Source organism: Antechinus flavipes, chromosome 1, assembly GCF_016432865.1.
Source record: "Antechinus flavipes isolate AdamAnt ecotype Samford, QLD, Australia chromosome 1, AdamAnt_v2, whole genome shotgun sequence".
Classification (NCBI taxonomy): Eukaryota; Metazoa; Chordata; class Mammalia; order Dasyuromorphia; family Dasyuridae; genus Antechinus; species Antechinus flavipes.
Window position 1 is genome coordinate 716,020,734 of NC_067398.1, and position 20,033 is coordinate 716,040,766.

Consider the following 20,033-nt stretch of genomic DNA (forward strand, 5'->3'; position numbering starts at 1 on the left):
TGCGCGTCACCTTCCCTCCCCTCCCTCAGCCACCTCCCTGCCTGCAGCCGGCCCTGCTCCCCTCACGGAGCTGCCGGAGGCGCCTTCCTCGGGTGTCCCCACTGTCCCAGAGCAGCACCGAGGATTTTCTGACCTTTGTTTCTCTTTGTTACAAGGAATGGCTCGGTGGGTAGGGGTAGGAAGGAGACCTCAGAAAGGAAAGGGATGTGGAAAAAAAGAATGGAAAAATTGTTAGAGAACCAGCTTCTTGCCTGTGTCCCACCCTGCTCAAAACGAAAGGCTCAGAGCAGCCGGGGAGCATCGCCCCCTTGTCTAGTTGCCTTTGCATTCCGGCCAAAGGGACTGCCAGCTGTCCCCCAAACTCCGCCATGTGCCAGCCCTGTGCCAGCCGCGGGGCTAAGAATAATCGCACTGCTTTCCAAGGGTCTCATTTGAGCCTCAGAATGGAGGTAAGTGCTGCCATCCCCATTTTGCAGATGAAAAAACTGAGTTCAAAAGATCCCGTGCCAGAGTCACCCTGCCTGAGAACTGGAGCTCCGGCTCTCTCCCAGCCCCACAGGCTGCCTGCTGTTCATGGAGTTTATTTGGTTGCTGTAAGGGACCCACCAATGATCCAGGGAAAGACTTTTTTTTTAATAAAACAAAAATTTTTAATAGGCATATGTTAAAAATTAAGATAATACAAAATTGTTAATAGGCACACATTAAAATTAATATGTAACATATAACACAAAGATTGTTAATAAGCACATATTAAAATTAATACATAATATATAACATAAAAGTGTTAATAGGCACATATTAAAATAAACATATATAACACAAAGGTTGCTAATAGGCATATTAATAAGGTCATTTTGGGTGGCACAGTGGCTAGAAGGCTGGTCCTGGCATCAGGAAAACTTCTCTCTGGTTGTTGCTCAGTTGTGACAGCCTTGTCCAGCCCTTGTTGTCCCCATTTGGCCTTTTCTTGGCAGAGATCTTCCCTAGTGGATCCAGTGGATTCACTTTGTCAGAGGTAAAATGACTTGTCCAGGGCTAGGCAGGATGTGAGGCTAGATTTGAATTCAGTTCTTCTTGACTTCAGGTCCTGTGCTCTATCTCTTTTTTTGTGTGTGTGAGTGGGTTGGGGAGGAGACATTTATTTGGTCACTCCAAATACAGGATTTGGAGGCACAGGAGTCAAGGGCATGTTACAGTGTGCCTGACCATGGGAAGCACAATGGCAAGTGAAAAGAACATCGACTCTGAAGATAGAGGACTTGAATGAAACACTTGAGTCTTGCAGTGTATCCTTCAATTTCTCATCTTTGTTGAAGTAGTTGTAGGAGGAGTTGGGTTGAACTGTATTCTCTTACTTTACTATGTTGTCTACTTTCTCCTTTTTCTACTTCTCTTGATTCCTGTTGTTGGAGATCAAATTTTTTGTTTAAGTCTGGTTTTTTCCTTAGAAACAGATGGAATTCCTCTGTTTCACTAAATGTCCATCTTCTTCCGTGGAAAAAATACTCAGCTTAGCTGGGTAGTTTATTCTTGGCTGCATTCCAAGTTCTTTTGCCTTTCGGAATATCTGATTCCAGGCCTTTCGATCCTTTAATGTTGAGGCAGCCAGATCTTGTGTGACCCTTATTGTGGCACCTCGGTATTTGAACTGTTTTTTCCTGGCTGCTTGTAAAATTTTTTCTTTAGTCAGAAAATTCTGAAGTTTGGCCACAATATTCCTCGGAGTCTTTATTTTAGGGTCTTTTTCAGAAGGTGTTCGATGAATTCTTTCAATGCCTATTTTCCCTTCTGGTTCTATTACTTCTGGGCAGTTCTCTTTGATGATTTCCTGTAAAATAATATCTAGGCTCTTTTTTTCATCATAATTTTCTGGTAGTCCGATGATCCTCAGGTTATCTCTCCTAGATCCATTTTCCAGGTCTGTTGTTTTTCCAAGTAAATATTTGACATTTTTTTCCAATCTTTCATTTTTTTGGTTTTGCTGGACTGATTCTTGATGTCTCAATGAATCAGTCATTTCTATTTGTTCAGTTCTGATTTTTAGTGAGTTATTTTCTTCATTAGCTTTTTTTACTTCTTTTTGTATATGTCCAATTGAGTTGTTTTGCTCTATGGAATTTTTTTCCATTTCACTAATTTTTTTTTTAGTGAGTTATTTTCTTTTTCCAATTCGCAAATTCTGTTTCCCTGCACTTCTTGGGAGTTTTTTATCTTTTCCAATTCACATTTTAGGAAGTTGTTGCTCTCTTGCATAGCTTCTCTCTCCTTTCCCCATTTCTCTTCTAGTTCTCTTTTAAGGTTTTTAATAGTCTCTTCTAGGAGAGCCTTTTGTACTGGAGACCAATAATTGTCTGGAGACTGTCTGCTATTAGTCTCTTCAGGGTTGAAAAGCTGTTCTTTTTCTGTGTAGAAACTATCAATCGTTCTTTTGATTTTTTTACTCATTTTGTTAAAGACTGTAAGGTCTGCCTTCAGAGCCAGGAGGTTACCAGCTTCCTCTGCAGAGCAGTGAAAGGTATATGGACGAGTAGCTGTCCTGCCAGCCGGCTACAAAAAGCAGCGAGGTACTGGAATGCTCTGGGAAAGAGTTCCCCACCTGAAAGTAACTCAGGCCCGCAGGGCCGGCTGGGAAAGTGCCCTGCAAAGAACCTCAGCTGTGTGAGATAACGACTGCCCTGGGACTAGACACTTAGCAGTGAGAGTTCCACTGCCCCAAGCCAAACCCTGCCCTGGGACTATAGGTATTAGCAGCTGAGCAGTGAATGGATTTGCAGGGACCGGAAGTGTCTGCCCCGAAGCACAGTCAGCTGGGGAGGGTTCTATTGCTCCAGGATGACCCCCCCACTCTGCCGATCAGAGGCTACCCAGGCTGTGCCCCCTTGGCGTGCAGATTTGTAACTGCCCCCGCAAAAGCCCCGAACTGCCGGATGTGGCCGAAGGGCTGCGGTAAAGTCTGCCTGAGTCACTTCCGGGTTTGAGGGGTTACAGCCAGCTCTCGTTAGGTTCTGGCGTTTTTTAGAGGACCCTTTGTTTCAGGCATTAATTTCTCTGCCAGTTTACTGCTTTGTAGTCAAGGCAGAGCAGTTAGCCTATAGCAGAGTCATCTCTATAACTTCTCTAGCCACAGAGATCACCCCCGTCCCTGGTCTGCTCAGGACGCTAGTCTCTCCCTGCCTGCTCTAGTTTGTTCCTGGCCCCTCAGGATAAACCTTTCCTGGCGAGCTTCCAGATTGACTTCGGCTGGTAAGTTGTAGTGCTTCTCATCTTCATGAATTTAAGCAGTGAAGAGCTATTTTTGAGGCTGGATTAAATAGTTGGTTATGAGGGGAAGGAAAGGGCAGGGAAAGACTTTTATTCACAATATTACTATCAGGAAGCAGGCCCGCCCCACTTGGGCCAAAATGTGACTTTTTCTACCCCGTCCCCAAACGCAAGTCCCTCCCAGTGCCCCAATGACCGGGTTCTACAGAGGGTCCAGTCTATCCAGAGCGCCTGTGCCCAAGAGTGAGCCCCCACCCCTGATTGCAGCTCCCGTTCCCCACATTTCAGAGACCCTTTTCACCCTTATTCGGGTGTATATACACCCCTTTTGCATCTGACAGGGTGTTTCCCATTCTAATTCATGGCCTCCTCTATAAGTTTCATTTCCTGTGATGACCGCGTATTTAAAATCAGCCGGAGTCAGGAATTCAGGTTAAGGGAAAAATCTTTAATCTTTATTCTCAGTAGAGGTGAAGAAGGATTGTGATAGCAATATGGGCAGCTGTGACAGGAAGCCAGCTAGCAGAGGGGGGTCGGAGGCGAAGGGTGATCAGGATAGCAATGCGAGCAGCTGTGACAAGACGCCAGTCAGCAGTCTCTCCTTCCCCTTCCCTTTCCGCTCCCCTGCCTCCAACCACCAGAATCATCATTTCCTATACAACATATCAGGACTTGCACAAAGAGTGGGCGGGGCCATTCTTTCTCCAAGCTTATATATTAATAGAATATGGTCCAATTCTTATTTAGCCTCACATACTTAGGACCTCAGTGCATCAACTCGAGCCTCAGCCCATTACAATTTCCTTTCTTCTGGGTCAGCCTAAGCTTTAGCTTCCTGTTTCATTTCTCCAATTTAAGTTTCATTTCTCTGATTTTTTTTAACGTCACTTCATGGAAACTAAATTCTCGTCCAGTTCTCACAATCCATGATTAGTAAACATCACGTGCCAGGCCCTCTCCTGGGCGCAGGAGATACAAGGAGTCAGATAATCCCGATAATAACTTATATCCTAAAGGAAGAGGCGAGAAGAACATCTGAAAATCGGCATAAGCATGCGCTTAGTGTAGCTGCGTGTGGCGTGTATGTGCACGTGTGCACAGTGGCTTGGGAGGGAGCGCACTCGTCTTCGGGCAGGGGAGGGTCGGGGCTCTCCCACAGAAGATGGCACCTGGGCAGCATCTTCAAGGAAGCACGGGGCGGACTTCTTCAAGTTACAGGTAAGGAGACCGAGGTCTGGGGGAGCTTGGGTAATTGCCCCAAAGTCACTTGACATACGGACCCCACTGTCCCCCCATCTATATGTATACTTCATTCTCCAGTACAGGGACCTTCTGAAGAACAGGGACCCATTGCCTCAAACAAGACAATGTTTAGTCAATTGATGAACTGGATTGTGGGATTGGTTCATATTCTCCCAGAAAGATGAGAATGAATGGTGGGATAATCCTAGATACCCTTCACCCACCATATTCCAGGTATTTGATCTCCACAAGACAAGAGCCAGGAAAAGCAGGGATGCCCTTCCTATAATATGGACTGTTGAGTGACCTGGAATAACCCCAGTGTTCTAGAGGACTAAGACCTTTTGGGGGTCACAGACCCCTTTGTTGCTCTAGGGAGGTCTTAGCAGGTTGTTTTAGTAACGGAAGGATTTCAGAGGTTAGTGAAAATAAAGGTCTATTTTTTTACTCAAGATTATATTTCTAGAAAAGGTGGCTCCGTACCCCTGAGGTGTCCCTCCCCCTGACTTCCCCATCCCCTAGAAATCCCAGTTCCTCCTTTAGGCCCCAATGCTCACAACAATCCTGCTGGACAGGAAAGGACGCTGAAGCAGCAGTCCCTCGGGACTATGGGCCACTCCAAGGATCACGGAAAGACAGGGCTGGGCTACTTAAGAACATGACAGACGGTGGCTTTGGATAAGGAAGGGCCAATATAAAAGCAAAAAGGAGTGGGCTGGTGTCAGGGTCTGAGCCTGGGAGAGCCCAGTGCTACCCCAGTGACCGGGTTGGGTCCCCTCCAGGGTTGGGAGTGAGTTACTAAAAGATGAGATGCAGTTCCAGACCAGGCCAGAGAGAACCCATGCAGGTAGAAGCACAGAAAATTTTTTTATTAAAGCTGTTTATTTTCAAAACAGGCACGGAGAATTTTCAGCATTCACCCTTGCAAAGCTTGTGTTCCAAATGTTTCCTTCCCTTCCCCCCACCTCCTTCCCTAGATGGCAAGTGATCCAATTTATGTCAAACATGTACAGCTCCTCTATACATAGTTCCAGTTATCATGCTGCACAAAAAGAAATCAGATCAAAAAGAGGGGAAATGAGAAAGAAAATAAAGTGTAAACACTCAAAAGAGAATGTTATGCTGTGACCCATATTCAGCTCCCACAGTCCTCTCTGGGTGCAGATGGCTCTCTCCATCACAATTCTATTGGAACTGGCCTGAATTATCTCATTATTGAAAAAGCCGCATCCGTCAGAATTGATCATCGTATAATCTTCTTGTTGCCATGTACAATAACTTCCTGGTTCTGCTCCTTTCCCTCAGCATCAGTTCCTGTCAGTCTCTCCAGGCCTCTCTGAAATCATCCTGCTGGTCTTTTCTTACCGAACAATCATATTCCATAATGTTCCTATCCCACAACTTAATCCAGTGCCCTCCAACTGATGGGCAGCCACTCAGTTTCCAGTTCCTTGCTTCTACACAAAGGGCTGCCACAAACATTTTTGCACACGAGGGTCCCTTTCCCTCCCCCTGATCTCTTGGGGGTACAAGCAGCATGGAATATTTAGAAGACAAATTCAGACTGTGAAGGATTCCCACAACAAAAATGGAAAGTTTGTTAAAAGAGGATATTACAAGCATGGAAAACGACTTTGGGACAGAGTGGAGAGGAGGCAGTGGGTCTTTTCTGCTTCCTTTCGAGGATACATGGCGGACTGGACCAACAGTGGAGTGGGAAGGAAAAAGCCTTGGTAGACTACAGATTCATGTGAGAACAGGGGATGTCGGGGCTGGGAGGGGCCTTAGAACAGGGGGCGTCAGGGCTGGAAAGATACAGTATATTTAATGTCTGAGCTAGATCATAGAATGACAGAATTCCCAGAACATTTCTCAGGATTCTGTGCTTAACACAAGACAGTAGAGATTAAAGCAGTTTTCAGGAAGCTTGGGATAGAGGAAGAAGGTGTTGGAACCCACAGGGCCCCGGGATGCACTTCTTACTTTCCTCCCAGCCTGGGGAGTATCCCTCCCTTCACTCTTTCAGAAGTAACTGAAGAAGCCAATAAACATTTCCGCAGCACCGCCATGTGACTGGAGATACAAAGAGTCCAAAAAGAAAAAAAAAGTCCCTGTCCTGAAGGAGCAAAAAGTATAATGGGCGATGGAAACTTGCCACTCCCAGGAGGAGGCTGGAAAGGGAGGGGGACCTTTTCGGGGGTCCCGGCTCTGGGCCATTTTTTTTTAGCACAGCAGCCTAATCTTATGTGTCTCACAAAGGTCGGTCACTATCATCAGTATGAAACTCAACAATTAAACCTTTTCTTTTTTTAAGCAGAAAATATGTCGGATGGTACAAGTTTCTCAATTCCTTATGAATTTTCTAAACTTCCGAGTGCGTCTGAGGGAACTTGATGCGAGGACATTCGTTCATGTCACCTTATGAATTGTGGCATTTCTCCCATTTCTCCCGGGCGACAAACCAGACAATTCTTGGATCTAGAGAACAAAGATCTCTCAACTCGTCTCTGGGCAGCGTTTATCTCCGCATCGGCTGCAGAGACTAACTGAGGGACGTTTTCTTTTTCTTCCGGCTTCATTACCCCAGAAATCACAGACCACCAGGTTCAATGATGCTTGTTTTATTTCTTGGACGGCAGCCTCCACCTCTTCCTAGCCGCCGTTACAAGTTATTTACTTCCCCCCCGTCCTCCCCCCAGGGAATTGAGGTTAAGTGACCGGCCCAGGATCAACTCTTGTGTCTGAGGGTAGATTTGAACTCAGGTCCTCCTGACTTCAGGGCCGGTGCGCTCCACTGCGCCACCTCGCGGCCCCGTTATTTACCAATTTTGGACCATCCGGATTATACGGCAGAATAAAATGACTCCTCTTTCCGGTTTTACGTAAAGCAACGTCTCCATTTCCAGGCAACATCTTCCAGGGATGAACCAGCTGCTTTTACTCGCTGGACCTTGACTCTGAGAATCTGCTCGCGCGTTGGAAGTCTCAGACACAGGGAGCTTTCCAGGGCTGTGTTTGACTTGGGGCCCCCCATCCCCCCAAAGTCCCGCCTGTCCAGCTCTCTCTCTGCCATTTTCCCCCGGACAGGCGCAAGTGCCTCATCCGCGGCTTCTCCTGCTTCCACAGCGACACGCGGAGAGCGGAAGGAAGACCAGGACCTCCGGGGAAAGGGGGCGAATTTAGGGCCAATGGAGGCCTGGATCTTGATGACTGGAGAGGATCAGAACTCGTGCCCAAGAGGCGGGCTGTGTGCCGGGCGGGCTGCGGGCGCTCTCCCCTCGTGGCCGAGGGATCCGGAGGTTCCCCTTTGCGGCACCTCTTGTCAGGAAGCCGAGTTAGGCGGCGAAAGGAGGGAGGATGCTCGTGGAGCCGGAGCAGCAGCTCAGGAAAACTCCCGCCGGGGCGGGCTGGGAATCTCCTTCCTTTGGAGATGAAAGGGGGGGGGAGCAGAGGCGGGGGTGGGGGGTGGGGGGTGTCAATGTCCTTTCTGCCCTCCGTAAAACAAGGCGTTTCGGGGAGTCTGGGACTCTCTCCTCCGGGCGGAGGGAGGCGGAACCCAGGACTGAGCTGAGCATCCCGAGGCTGAGGTGGATCAGACGGGCTGAGTGGAGCCTGGGAAGGGCCGAAAGGTGGCCGAGCTGCAGGTGCCCCAGGGCCCTTTGCGAGTTTCCCGTCAGGGGCAGCCGCGAACTTTTTCCGGCAAAGCCTCCGGTCTTCTGGGGAAAGAAAAGCCTCCCCCTCTCCCAGAGGAGCTAACGTTCTTCCAGGAGACACTTCCCCAGATAAGGGGGGTTGAGTGGCTGAGTTGCCCCCTCCCCCAACAATCCCACTCTAAAGGAAGGGAAAGAGGGGAGTGTGCGGCAGTCCGGCCCCGGCGGGCCTTTATTTCGGGCAGTCGCTGGGAGGCTCGGGCCCCCAGAGCGCGGCCGCCGACGGGCGGGAGAAGCGGGATCATTCCTCGGGGGTTACCTGGCAAGTTTCCCATTGGAGCGGATTATCGGAGCCGGGGAGCCAAGCTTCCGGTCAAACCGAGGGAAGGGGGGGCGGGTGGACCGGGAGGAGACCCTTCCCGTCGCCGCCTCGGGGGCCAAGCGCCCACGCGCTCCCCCGGAGCTTGGCTCGGTGGTTGCCGGGAAACCCTGCCGGAGCTTCCGCGGCGTTCCGCCGTTGCTAGGAGACGAGACGACGCCTTCCCGAGCGAGCCAGCGCTTCCCGGGCTCCGGGGCAGGCAGCGCACCGGAGGGGGGCGGTAAGGTCGCCCTGCAGGGCCGGGGGGGGACCCTCGGGGGGGTCGGGCCCTCCTTTGGGCCGGCAGGGGCCAGGAGGGAGGGCCCAGAGCGCTGCAGCTGTGGAAGCGTGTCCAACCCCTCCCCCCTCTGAGACTTAGTTTCCCCCTCGGAAAATGGAAGTGGGGTGGGACAGTACGGCCCTAAGACCCTCCCAACTCCGACCTCCCGGCCGTGAATGTCTCTGCCGTCCCGCGTGACCCACTGTGAAGGAAACTTTTGCAGGGTCCGAGACCGCGGGCCCTGTCCCGGGTCCTGGCGCGGGCTGGCCCTGAGCTCATCCCCGGGGCGGAACCCCTCCCCCCTCTGAGACTTAGTTTCCCCCTCGGAAAATGGAAGTGGGGTGGGACAGTACGGCCCTAAGACCCTCCCGACTCCGACCTCCCGGCCGTGAATGTCTCTGCCGTCCCGCGTGACCCACTGTGAAGGAAACTTTTGCAGGGTCCGAGACCGCGGGCCCTGTCCCGGGTCCTGGCGCGGGCTGGCCCTGAGCTCATCCCCGGGGCGGACCCCCTCCCCCGGTCCGGAGCCCCCCGAGCCAGGCCGGTGCCCGGAGGAGTGCGGGGACTGCTGTGGACCTACTGTGTGCTTCCCTCCCGGCCCGTCCTGCTGGCTGGGAAAGGGCGCAAAGACCGAGTAATGAGCAGGGATTCTTCCATTTTTGCCATTTGCAACCCTTTTCGAAGGAGAAGTTTCTACTAGATCCGGGGTAAATCGGACCCATGATAGGTCTGCAGACCTTTATTTTCAACGTCTCTGGGGTGAGGAAGGGCTTAACATTTATCTCGGGCAAAAGCCAGCGTGCCCTCTGACACGGAATCGTTTATTTTTGTGTAGGAGTCTCGGCAGGGTCTTTGATGTTGCAGGCTGGAGAACATCTTCCCACGTTTTCCTTTTTTCTTTTGTTGTTGTTGTTTTTTCCACTTTACTGGAAAAACTTCCCGGCTGTGACTGACGGGGGTTAAGTGACTTGCCCAGGGTCACACAGCTGGGCCGTGTTAAGTGTCTGAGGTCACATTTGAACTCGGGTCCTCCTGACTTCAGGGCCGGTGCTCTATCCACCGCGCCCCCTAGCGGCCCCTTCAACGTTTTTCAAAGTTGACATTTTGATATTTCCCGGCCCCACATTCGGCTATAGAGACCCCCCCTTGGGGGTCAACCCACATTTTAAGCACCTTGGTGAAGTGTGGGCTTGGCCCTGGGACCGGAACCCTCGGGTCGGGTGCCAGTGGGCGCCTTCTCAATGGTCTCCAGTGCCTAGAACAAGCGGCACCCAAAGCTCAGGGACAATCACGTGACCTTCTGCAGTCTCTCCACTGGGGAGGGGGCTCAACTGCAGGGGGCAGGTCCCCAACACTGGGCACGGGGCCACATACACGGGCCACAGGACTGAGGGAGCTGAGCAGGCAGGGGCCTGAGAACAGGGGGTGTCAGGGCTGGGGGAGGGGACTGAGAACAGATGTCAGGGCTGGGAGGGAGCTTAGAACAGGGGGTGTCAGGGATGGGGGAGGGGCCTGAGGACAGGGGGTGTCAGGGCTGGGAGGGGCTTAGAAGATGCGGCCCATGAGGGCGGGATCTGATCTGCAGGACCTGGAGGTGGAACCTTCCCGGCTGGGAGGCTGCCGGGCTGGGCTAGAACAGCTGCAGAGCCCCCCAGTTCTCTCGCCAAGTCTCTGGGTTCCGAGCTCTGTGCTAAACTCTGCAGATACAAATTCAAACCTCGCCCTGGGGGAGCTAACAGTCTGATGGGGGCACAAGACACACCGGAAGCTGGGGGGGGTTCGGAGAGTTCCCAAGTCCAGCCCTGGAGTGGCTGGGGGGCCGGCTGTGCCGAACCCCCTTTTCTGACAGAGCTCCTGCCCGCCCTTGGGTCCCGCCCCCAAAGCTGAGAGGCCGCAGGAAGAGCCGACAGGGCCCCAGCACACCCCCGCCTCTGGGCCTGACCCCCCTGTCCTCCCCCAGCCGCGCCGAGGATGTCGGGCCTCCAGGACGAGTATGTGTGGAGGCTGAGCCGGCTCCTGGGTCCGGGGCCCGCCAGCGGAGGAGAGCCCCGCCCCCCCAGCTCGGACTCCATCTGCACCGAGGACTTCGCCGCCCACTTCCAAGAGGCCACGGTGGAGGCCGAGCTGCGGGGGGGGCGGCAGGAAGGGGCCTGCCCCCGGAGCCCCGAGTCCCTGGGGGGCCATATCGCGCGGCTGAGCCGGGGCTCCCCCCTCAGCTCCTGGGGCCGCCAGCAGCCCCCGGGGTGGGACGGGGCCGCCGGGGGTTGCTGTCCCGGCCAGGCGCTGCCAGAGGCCCCCGGCCCCAGGCTGGGCCCTGTGGGGGGGCGCGCTCCGCCCCGCTTGGGAGGCCCCTTCCCGGAGAAGTGGGGAGCCGGAGGGGAGGCTGGAGCGGCCCCAGCGGGAAGCCAGAGCCGGGGCGTCCACTCTCGCGCCCCCCTTTCCCCTTCTCCGCATCACGGAAGGGCCCCCTGGGACCCGGAGCCGCCCCTGAAGCTCCCGCCGCACGGGCCAGCCCGGGAGGCCTCGGCCCGGAGGCAGCTGTCGCGGCCCTTGGCAGGTGAGGGGGCGCCCGGGCGGGCCTGAGAGGGAAGGCCGGGCCGGCCCCGGGCACACGCCCCTCTTCCTGCCTCCTTAGGAACCCAGGATCCCAGGCTGCCTCTGAGCAGGTGGCCCGCATCTCCCTGGGAACCGGAGCCTCCCCTCCCGTCCTGCCCGCTGGGATACCGAGCTCCCGGCTCCCACAGAGAGAAGCCCAGGTGAGGCAGCCTGGGGGCGGGGCCGGCACTGCCTGGGAGGGGGCGGGGACTCCGAGCAGCTGCCGAGAGCCCTGTCTTTGTGCAGCCCTAGCCACCCCAAGGGGCTTAAAAAAGAACAGGAGATCCCAGGGGACCCCAAGCCCTGGAAGTGGAGTCAGGACCTGGAAAGGATGAAGGTGAGACCCCTTCCCTCCCCAAAGCTCCAAGTGGAACCCTAAGGCAGAGCTCCGGAAGGGAGGGGCCTGACGGGGCTGGACTTCGAGAGGCCCCTCCCACCTCACCACCCCTCGGAGGACCAGGGACGTGGTCCTTCCTTCTCCTCCGGGTGAGGGCGGGAAGGGGCCATCCCACAGCCTCGAGTGGGCAGGGAGGACACGGCACGTAGAACCAGGGAGAGGGGGTGCAGAGTCGGCCTCAGGCGCTTTCTGGCCGCATCATCCCGGTCTGCCTCAGTCTACCTATCTGTAAAACGGGGAGAATAATGGCACGTCCCTCCCTGTCCTGAGGAGGCCGGGCAGCTTCCCCATCCTGGGAGCTCAGAGTGGGGCGGGGCCTGGGGGCGCTCTTCCCCGGCCGGGTCAGACGGAGGCCCCTGGGAGGAGTGGGGAGTCGGAGACGCCCTGAGCAGGAAAGGGGAACCCCGGGTGTCTCCTCAGGACGGCGGCCCTGGCCGGCTCGTAGCGAGGGGGGCCCACGCCGGACGCCGGGCAGATTCTGGAAGGAGTGGCCAACGCCAGCAGCCGAGCCCTGAGACCCCTGGCAGCGGGGAGGCCCCCGGGCCCGGGTGAGCCCGGACCCCGACGCCCACGGACCCAGACGCTGCCGTGGGGCCCCGGCTCCCTGGGGCTCCCCAGTGGGGGCGGGGAGGCGAGCCCTGCCTCCGTCTGACCCGGCAGGGGAAGGGCGCACCCAGCCCCCCCCTCCGAGCTCCCAGGATGGGGAAGGTGACCCCCTCTGCTCCCCAGGAGTCCTGGGGCCGAGCTGGAGCTCCTCGGGGCCCTGATCGGGGCAGCCCGCCGCCGCCTCTGGGCCGTGGATCGGCAAGCCGAAAGCCTGCAGGAGGCCGTCCGGGAGCTGCAAAGGGTCAGGGCGGTGGGGCCCCTGGGCCCCGGGGTGGGGAGCAGGAGGAGGGTCCCGGGCCGCAGCCACAGAGAGGCCATGCTGGGGCGAAGGAGCCTCCCCTCCTCGCCTCTCAGTTTCCCCATCTGCGAGATGGGCGCATTGACCCCGAAGGCTCTACAAGGCCCTTCCTGGGATTCCCCCAAGAACCTGAAGGGGGGCGGGAGCAGATCCCTACAATCCCCAGCCTAGGTCTGAAAGCCAGGGCTAGAGTCCAAGGGGAACCGTGTTCAAGCGCGGCTAAGTGGGCAGCGGGGGCAGGGCTCACGGGAGGCAACCCAGCGCTCTCTCCCCATCCCCTCCCAGTTGGCCCCCCCACCCGGCGGCCGCCAGGATCCAGAATCACCCGCGGCAGGTCAGACCCGCGATGGCCACGGAGGAGCAGGTGAGAGGGCACGGACGTGGCGCCCCTGCCCTTTGCAGGGGGGCACTGTCGGGTCAGAAACGGGCCTGGGGAAGGGTCAGGTCCCCAAGCCCTTCATACAGGAGCCTCGGTTTGCTGCTCCATAAAATGGGGGTGCGTGACCTCAGTACGGCTTGGAAAGAAACCACAGCGCTTGGGGCTTGGCATAAAGGGGCCTGGGTTTCTCCTTTTCAGGTGAGGAGCCTGGAGACCAGAGAAAGAGACCCGATGGACAGAGGCCGGGGTCACTCTCGGACTGAGCGACCACAGCCGGGGAAGGCCCCCTCCCTCTCCCAGCTGTGACAGGGGCGGGGCTGAGCGGGGGCGGGCTGAGCGTCCACAGCCGGGGATGGCCCCCTCCCTCTCCCAGCTGTGACAAGGGCGGGGCTGAGCGTCCACAGTTGGGGAAGGCCCCCTCCCTCTCCCTCTCCCAGCGGTGACGGGGGCGGGGCTGAGCAGGGGCGGGGCTGAGCGGGGGCGGGCTGAGCGTCCACAGTTGGGGAAGGCCCCATCCCTCTCCCAGCGGTGACGGGGGCGGGGCTGAGAAGGGGCGGGGCTGAGCGGGGGCGGGGCTGAGCGTCCACAGTTGGGGAAGGCCCCATCCCTCTCCCAGCGGTGACGGGGGCGGGGCTGAGAAGGGGCGGGGCTGAGCGGGGGCGGGCTGAGCGTCCACAGTTGGGGAAGGCCCCCTCCCTCTCCCTCTCCTCTCCCAGTGGTGACGGGGGCGGGGCTGAGCGTCCACTGCCCGGGACCGGCCCCCTCACTCTTCCAGCGGTGACGGGGGCGGGGCTGAGGAAGGGCCCACCTCCCCGCCACACAGGTCTCCCTGGCCGCCGCCTGCAGGGCCTCGGGGGAGAGCAGGCCCCATCGCCGTCCTTAACAAGGACCCCGGGCAGAGACCCCTGGGACGGAGACTGAGGAGCCCAAGGGCCGGCCCTGGGGACGCCAACGCCGGAGGAGGCCCGAGCCTCCCATCCACAAGAGGGCATCCCGCCGCTGTTTGAAGATCCCGACGGCGGGGAGCTCACTACCTCCCCGGCTTTGGAGTGGCCCAAATCTTTGCAGCTCCCCCTGACCCTCCCTCCCACCCATGGGTCCTGTTTCTGCCTTCAGGGCTCAGGCAGGACAAAACTCCTCCCCCCTTGCCACGGTTAGCCTTTCAAATGCTGGGAGACGGCTCTCCCGGCTCCCCGAGTTCTTCGAACCCCCATCTCTGATTCTCCAACCCTCCCTTTCCGGCCTCTGTTAGAGGCTCCTCGGCTGATCGACGCTCTCCTGACCAGATGTGCGGTCTGACCAGGAAAGAGATTCCCATCCCCCTCCTCCCGAGCCTGGGGTCTCATCGGTGGCTGCCTTGTCACCATGAGAATCTAGCCTAAGCTTGCAGCCTCCTAAGACCCCCAGATCTTTTTCTTGCACAATGCAGCAGCGTTTTCAGACTGGCCCCTGAGAGGACGGAGCCCGGGGCCCTGATCCAGGTTCTGGCCCCTCCTCTGGTACCTGGGCCAGGTCACTCCCTCAGCCTTCATTTCTTCCTCTATCAAATGAAGAGTCTGGCCTGTGGCGGTCCTTCCGTTAAGTTCTGTTGCACCTTTTCACTGACAAGCAACCCCCCTCCCCCCATTCCCACCCGACCTCGCCTCCCCAATAAGAGAAAACAAAATCCTTGCCTGAAATGTCCAAGGCCTCCCCCTCCCCCCGCCGGGGGCCGTTCTGTGTCTCCCGCGCCCCGGGCCCACGCCCGCCTTGAAAAGCTTCGTTTTTACTGCATTTGTCTTTGGGGAACCTCGCTCTGCCCCCCCCTCAGGACCCCGAATTGGACCCAGGGTCCTCAGCCCTTCTGGCCCTGACTGCCGCCCGAAAGCCCGACGGGGACAAGGAGGCCGCTCCCGCCTTCGTCTGAGCCTTTGGTTGGAACAAGACGGGGCTGAGGGGCTGATCCCTGGGGAGGGGGGCGAGAGACCCCCAGAGGACCACTCTGCAAGGGGAGGGGGAGGACTCCCTGGCGGGCATTGTCTGGCCCATAGGATACGCAAGAAACCAAGCCCTCAGAGCACCTGGGACCCCCAGAGCCCTTTCAGCCTCACACTTCCTGTTCTAAGGTCTCCTCTGACACCCCCTGTTCTCAGCCCCCTCCCACCTCTGACACCCCCTGTTCTCAGCCCCCTCTCCCCCACCATTTCACACTCTCACTATCCCACCATCATCCTGCCCTCCCCATCGCTTCTCCAAATCTGGCCCCAAGTCCTTCCCTAAATTGGGGCATAAAAATTAACCCGCTGAACCCCCAAACTTTCTGACCCATAATCCCCTACCTCCCGATGGGCCGGGATTGTGTAGCTGGGGAGACAGTGAGGCTGTGGGGTTCGAAGTGGCCACAAGAGGGCACCCGAGGAGGCGCCCGGGGACTGCCCGCCCAGGAGACGGGGAGAGATGGGGGGGGTTCTCCGCCTCCTTCCCTCCCCCCACACAGGGCGGCCGAGCTGCGCCAATCGCATCCAGAGGGCTTCAGCCCCCCTCGGGCCCCCCGGATGCTGGAATGGCAGCTTGGGAGGATTCGGGACCAGAGCCCCTCTGCAGGCCGACAATGCGGCGTTACAGGGTGGGAGGGGAGGGGGGACTCGTTTTTGGAGAGATCTCTGGTCTTAGGGTAAAGAAGGTCGCCTGTAGGGCTCAGGAGGGCCCCTGTTCCCTCAAAAATCGGATATCCCCGTTCTAAGCTCCCTCACAGCCCTGACACCCCCTGTTCTCAGCCCCCTCCCACCCTGACACCGCCGTTGTAAGGCCCTCCCCTGACACCCCCTGTTCTCAGCCCCCTCCCACCCTGACACCGCCGTTCTAAGGCCCTCCCACTCTAATCTGTTTTCAGGTTCCCCCTTAAGTCACATTTGTCCAAGCAGAGCCATGGGGCCCGGCCCAGGCCAGACGGAGGACTCCCCCCATCCCCCCCCAAGGGCTGCAGCCTGTGGTGGAAGCTGTCGGGGCAGCCCCTCCCTCCAGCCCATCCTCCCAGACGCCTCCCTGCTGCTGCAGCCTCCCTCAGGTGTGGCCCCACATGGGGGGGCTGCTCGGGCCTCCCCCCGTTTCTCTGCCGTGTCTGGCTGGGCCACCAGGCTCAGGGGCGAATCAGGGAATGACTTCTCCATTCGGGGGCTCTGTCGGTGGCCCCCGGAGTCCCCACAGCGATGGGTGGGGGAAGGGCCAGGATTTCTGGGGGTGTCTCTGCATCTCCATCCCCTCACGCCGCGTCTCTGAGGGGGTGGGGGGAGGGTCTCCGTCTCTCACAGTGACCGTGGGGTCTGTGCCCCCCCCAGGGCAGAGAGTCGGCAGCCCCCGCCCCGCACCCCAGATCGGTCTGTGACGGGATTCTCTTTGGGGTCCTTAGCCTCCCCTCCCCTGAACCTGGGCTCCTGGAGGAGGGGAGGGGGTCGGTTAGGGGCCCGGCCCAGGTTAATGAGGGCAGACCGTTCCCATAAACAATGGGTCCCAGGCCCCTAATTAGCCCATTGTCTCAGCCCCCACTGGGAGGGAGGGGGCAGGAAGGGAGGGGGCAGGGAGGGAGGGGCTAGGGAGGGAGGAAGGGGCTAGGGCGGGGCTGGGAAGGGAGGGGACAGGGTGGGGGCAGGGAGGGGGGAGGGAGGGAGAGGCAGGGTGCGTCTTTTGCTGAAGCAGCACAAAATCTCTGTCCAGGTCACATCTTTCCCCCCTCCCCCGCCCCAGTCCATCTCCCGGCCGCCATCTTGCCCGTTGCCAGGCTCATTGAGGCACGGAATGAGGTGATTGGGGCAGCCCATTCATCTCCATTTCTTTATCTTGGGAAAATAAACAGGCCCTTCCAGGAATTGTATCCTGAGAGACGGAGGCCGGGGCTGAGGACGGGGCTCCGGCAGCCGCCCGTGCCTGGCCCTCCCGGGAGACCGAGGCCCCTGAGGACTGGCCCTCCCGGGAGACCGGGGCCCCTGAGGACTGGCCCTCCCGGGAGACCGAGGCCCCGGCTGAGGACTGGGCTCCAGCAGCCGCCGTTGCCTGGCTCCCCTGACTCAGACACCCCATCCCTCGGGCACATGGCGCCTCTCCTAGATAAGTCAGGGGGGAGAGAGAGAGACTGAGGCCGGAGGAGTCCTGGGATCTGGGGCTCCGGGGCAAGAGCTGCCGGGTCCAAACGGGGCCCTTGGCATTTGGGACCCGGGGCCCAGGAGCTGCCCTGACCTGCTGCCACAGAGAATCCGGGTGACCGGGCCAGCTTGTCCTGGGAGGACTCGGGCTGACCCTCTTCCCAGCCTCCCTCGAGCACCGGTTCAGGTTCTAACATGGGAATCACCGGAGTCTGAGGTGGAACTGGCCGGAACCTGGAGTGCCTGACCCGGGAGCCCCAGGAAACGCTGGCTGACACGGGAGTGCCGGAGGAGCACGAGGACAGAGGGCACCGTTACTCTGGGGCACGGAGCAGTCAGGGACCTCACTGAGAAACAGTCTCCCAGCCCCACCTTCCTTATCCCGAGCCACAGGACCACCGGGTGCCGGAGCTAGAGAGGACCTGGAACACTGAATATTAGCTATAGGAACAGCCTCAGAGCAGGAAGGCCCTTAGAACCCGGAAGTCAGAGCTGGGATGGTTTTAGAACCTGAAAATCTGAACCTTGAATGTCAGATCTCAAAGGTGAAATGTGAATGTCAGGGTAGGAAGGACCTGGAACACCGAATATTAGGTTTAACCTCCGGTGCCAGATCTTGAACCTTGAATTTCAGAGCAGGAAGAACCTAGAACATTGAATCTCAGATAAGGGAAAGACTTCAAGAACCCTGAATGTCAGAACAAGAAGGACCCGGGACACAGAACCCTGGATATGGAAAGGGCCTTAGAAGTCACAATATCAGAGCAGGAAGGCCTGAAGGGTAGAGCTGGGTTCCCAGTGCAGGGGGTGCCTTGGAGCCTGGGCTGTCAGAGCAGGAGGGCCCTGCCGCTGTAGCCTTGTTTCTTCAGTTCCCCCACCCGTAAAAAGCCCCGGGCGGGCGGACAGCACTGGGAGCGGGGGCAGGGCCCGGAGCCCCCCCTTCCTCTTCAGCTCTGTCAGCCCCGTTTGGCTGATCGGCAGCGGGGAGAGCTGGGCCCCAGAACTGGCAAGGACACCTTTGACCAAAACCAACACCCGGGGTCACAACCTGAAAGATGAGAAGGGGGAGACCGTGCGGTCCAGCCCTCGGGCTGCAGAAGGGGAAACTGAGGTACAAGAAAGACTTGCCTCCGAGTCAGACTAAGAGCCCAGACTCTGGTTCCCGAGCCAGGGCTTTCCCACACATTACCCAGCAATGGACAGCTTTTAAAAATGAGAAAGGGGGAGCCCGGGGCCTGTTTGCAGCCCGCAGGAGAAGGGGGGGCTCGGGGCTGGCTCTCTGGGTGGTCCTGGGAACTCGCTGGGCCTCCTAAAGAACAGATGATTCCTGGGGCCCCCCCAGCCCTGGCCCCACTTCCCATCAGCCCTCAGGAGAGGGGGCCAGACACGGCCCGACCCTGGCTGCCCGAACCAGGTGTGAAGGGCCTTTAAAATGAACAATTCCGGTCCCGGCCACCGCTGCTCTGGGGGGCTGCTACCGCCCCGCCCCGGGCAGGAGTTAATTAAAGGGGCGCTCAGGCCTGGGCCCTGCCCCTTCCTCCGCCGGGCCCCCCCTCCCTGAAGGCAGGGTCCCCGGCAGGACCAGGTGCCAAGGTGAGGACAGAAGGGAGAGGCCCCGGGCTGGGAGCAGGAAAGAGACCCCAGCTGGTCTGCCCCTCATTTTCCCAGAATCCATTTCACTTTGTTGCCCCCCCAGGGGTTGTCTTCTGCCCCCCCTTTTTTTTATTCCCATCTCTTAGCATGTACATAGTAGTTGCTTAATAAATAAGTAAAAGGATTCCTAGTGGGATTATTAATTATTAGTAAATACAATTATTGTTAAAATATTAAAATTAAATTGTTTTTAGTTTGTTGGATGTTAATATTAAATCTATATTATCTAGAAATCTAAGTATAATTATATATAATGAAATACAATTATTAGATTAACTGATGAAGTAGATGATTAATCAGTTATTAAATAACGGAGCCTCAGTTTCTTCATCTGTTAAATGAGGAGATTGGAGTCGATTTCTGCTCCGTCCTCCGCCCCTCCCCCTTTCAGATAAACTTCTGGGCACCCGAGGGCTGAGACAGGAGGAAGGAGGCGACTTCCCCTAATTAGCGAGGACCTGCGAGGGACGGGGAGACTTCCTGGGATTCTCCTGAGTGGCCTCGGGCTCCGGCAGCCCCCCCACCGGGCCTGACGCGCCTCCTCCCCCTTTCCGAGTCTTTTCTCCCCATGTCCAGAGGCCGGGCCTTTTCTCCGGCTGTGCCTCCTGCCGGGGGCGCCCTCCTTCCCTCCTGCCCAGCTGAAATCTCAGCCCCCTCCCTTCAGCCAGAGCCTTCCCTCCGGGCATCTCCAGCCTCCAAGAGCACTGTGGGTAATCCGGTTTGGACACCAGTGCTGCCGGAGGCCCCTGGGCAGGAGGAGCCACTGGGGCTTTTTTCTGTGTTCCCCAGAGCGAGGCAGGGGGCCCGGAACACAGCAGGCGTCTAATAAGTGCTCGTGGACTTCCGACCAGCTCAAGGACACCCGGGCAGGAAGGGCCCCAAGCAGCTCCCCCAGCGTCAGCTCCAGGCCAGACCCGGGAGCCGGCTAGTGGGGGGGAGGGGAGTCAGGCTCCCTCCTCTGAAGTCCCTGCAAATGAGGGCCCACAACACCCAACTCTTGCCATGTAAATCACAGCAAAGGGGAGACACGGGTGGGGCAGCGGGAGGGAGATTCTGGGTCACGTGCGGGCGACACGTGCGTCAGGGGCATAGAGCCTAACAACGATATTTGTGCCAGGCGCGGAATATAGAATACGGGATAAATACGGCAAATAGAACAGAGACTAGAAGGGACAGGGTAAGTCTAGGGATTG

General features: G+C 57.6%; 1 protein-coding gene across 1 annotated transcript; it reads left to right on the forward strand.

Annotated features, from left to right (window-relative positions):
- Positions 1–368: 368 nt before the first annotated feature.
- LOC127548713 (collagen alpha-1(I) chain-like) lies at positions 369–18,964 on the forward strand. The gene is made up of 12 exons (XM_051976237.1): positions 369–449; positions 4,366–4,482; positions 7,413–7,477; positions 7,594–7,865; positions 8,402–8,755; positions 10,755–11,351; positions 11,430–11,550; positions 11,636–11,726; positions 12,207–12,334; positions 12,516–12,633; positions 12,976–13,054; positions 13,893–18,964. The coding sequence occupies exons 1-12, from the start codon at positions 369–371 to the stop codon at positions 13,988–13,990; spliced, it is 2,121 nt and encodes a 706-aa protein (XP_051832197.1). The 3' UTR covers positions 13,991–18,964.
- Positions 18,965–20,033: the final 1,069 nt, after the last annotated feature.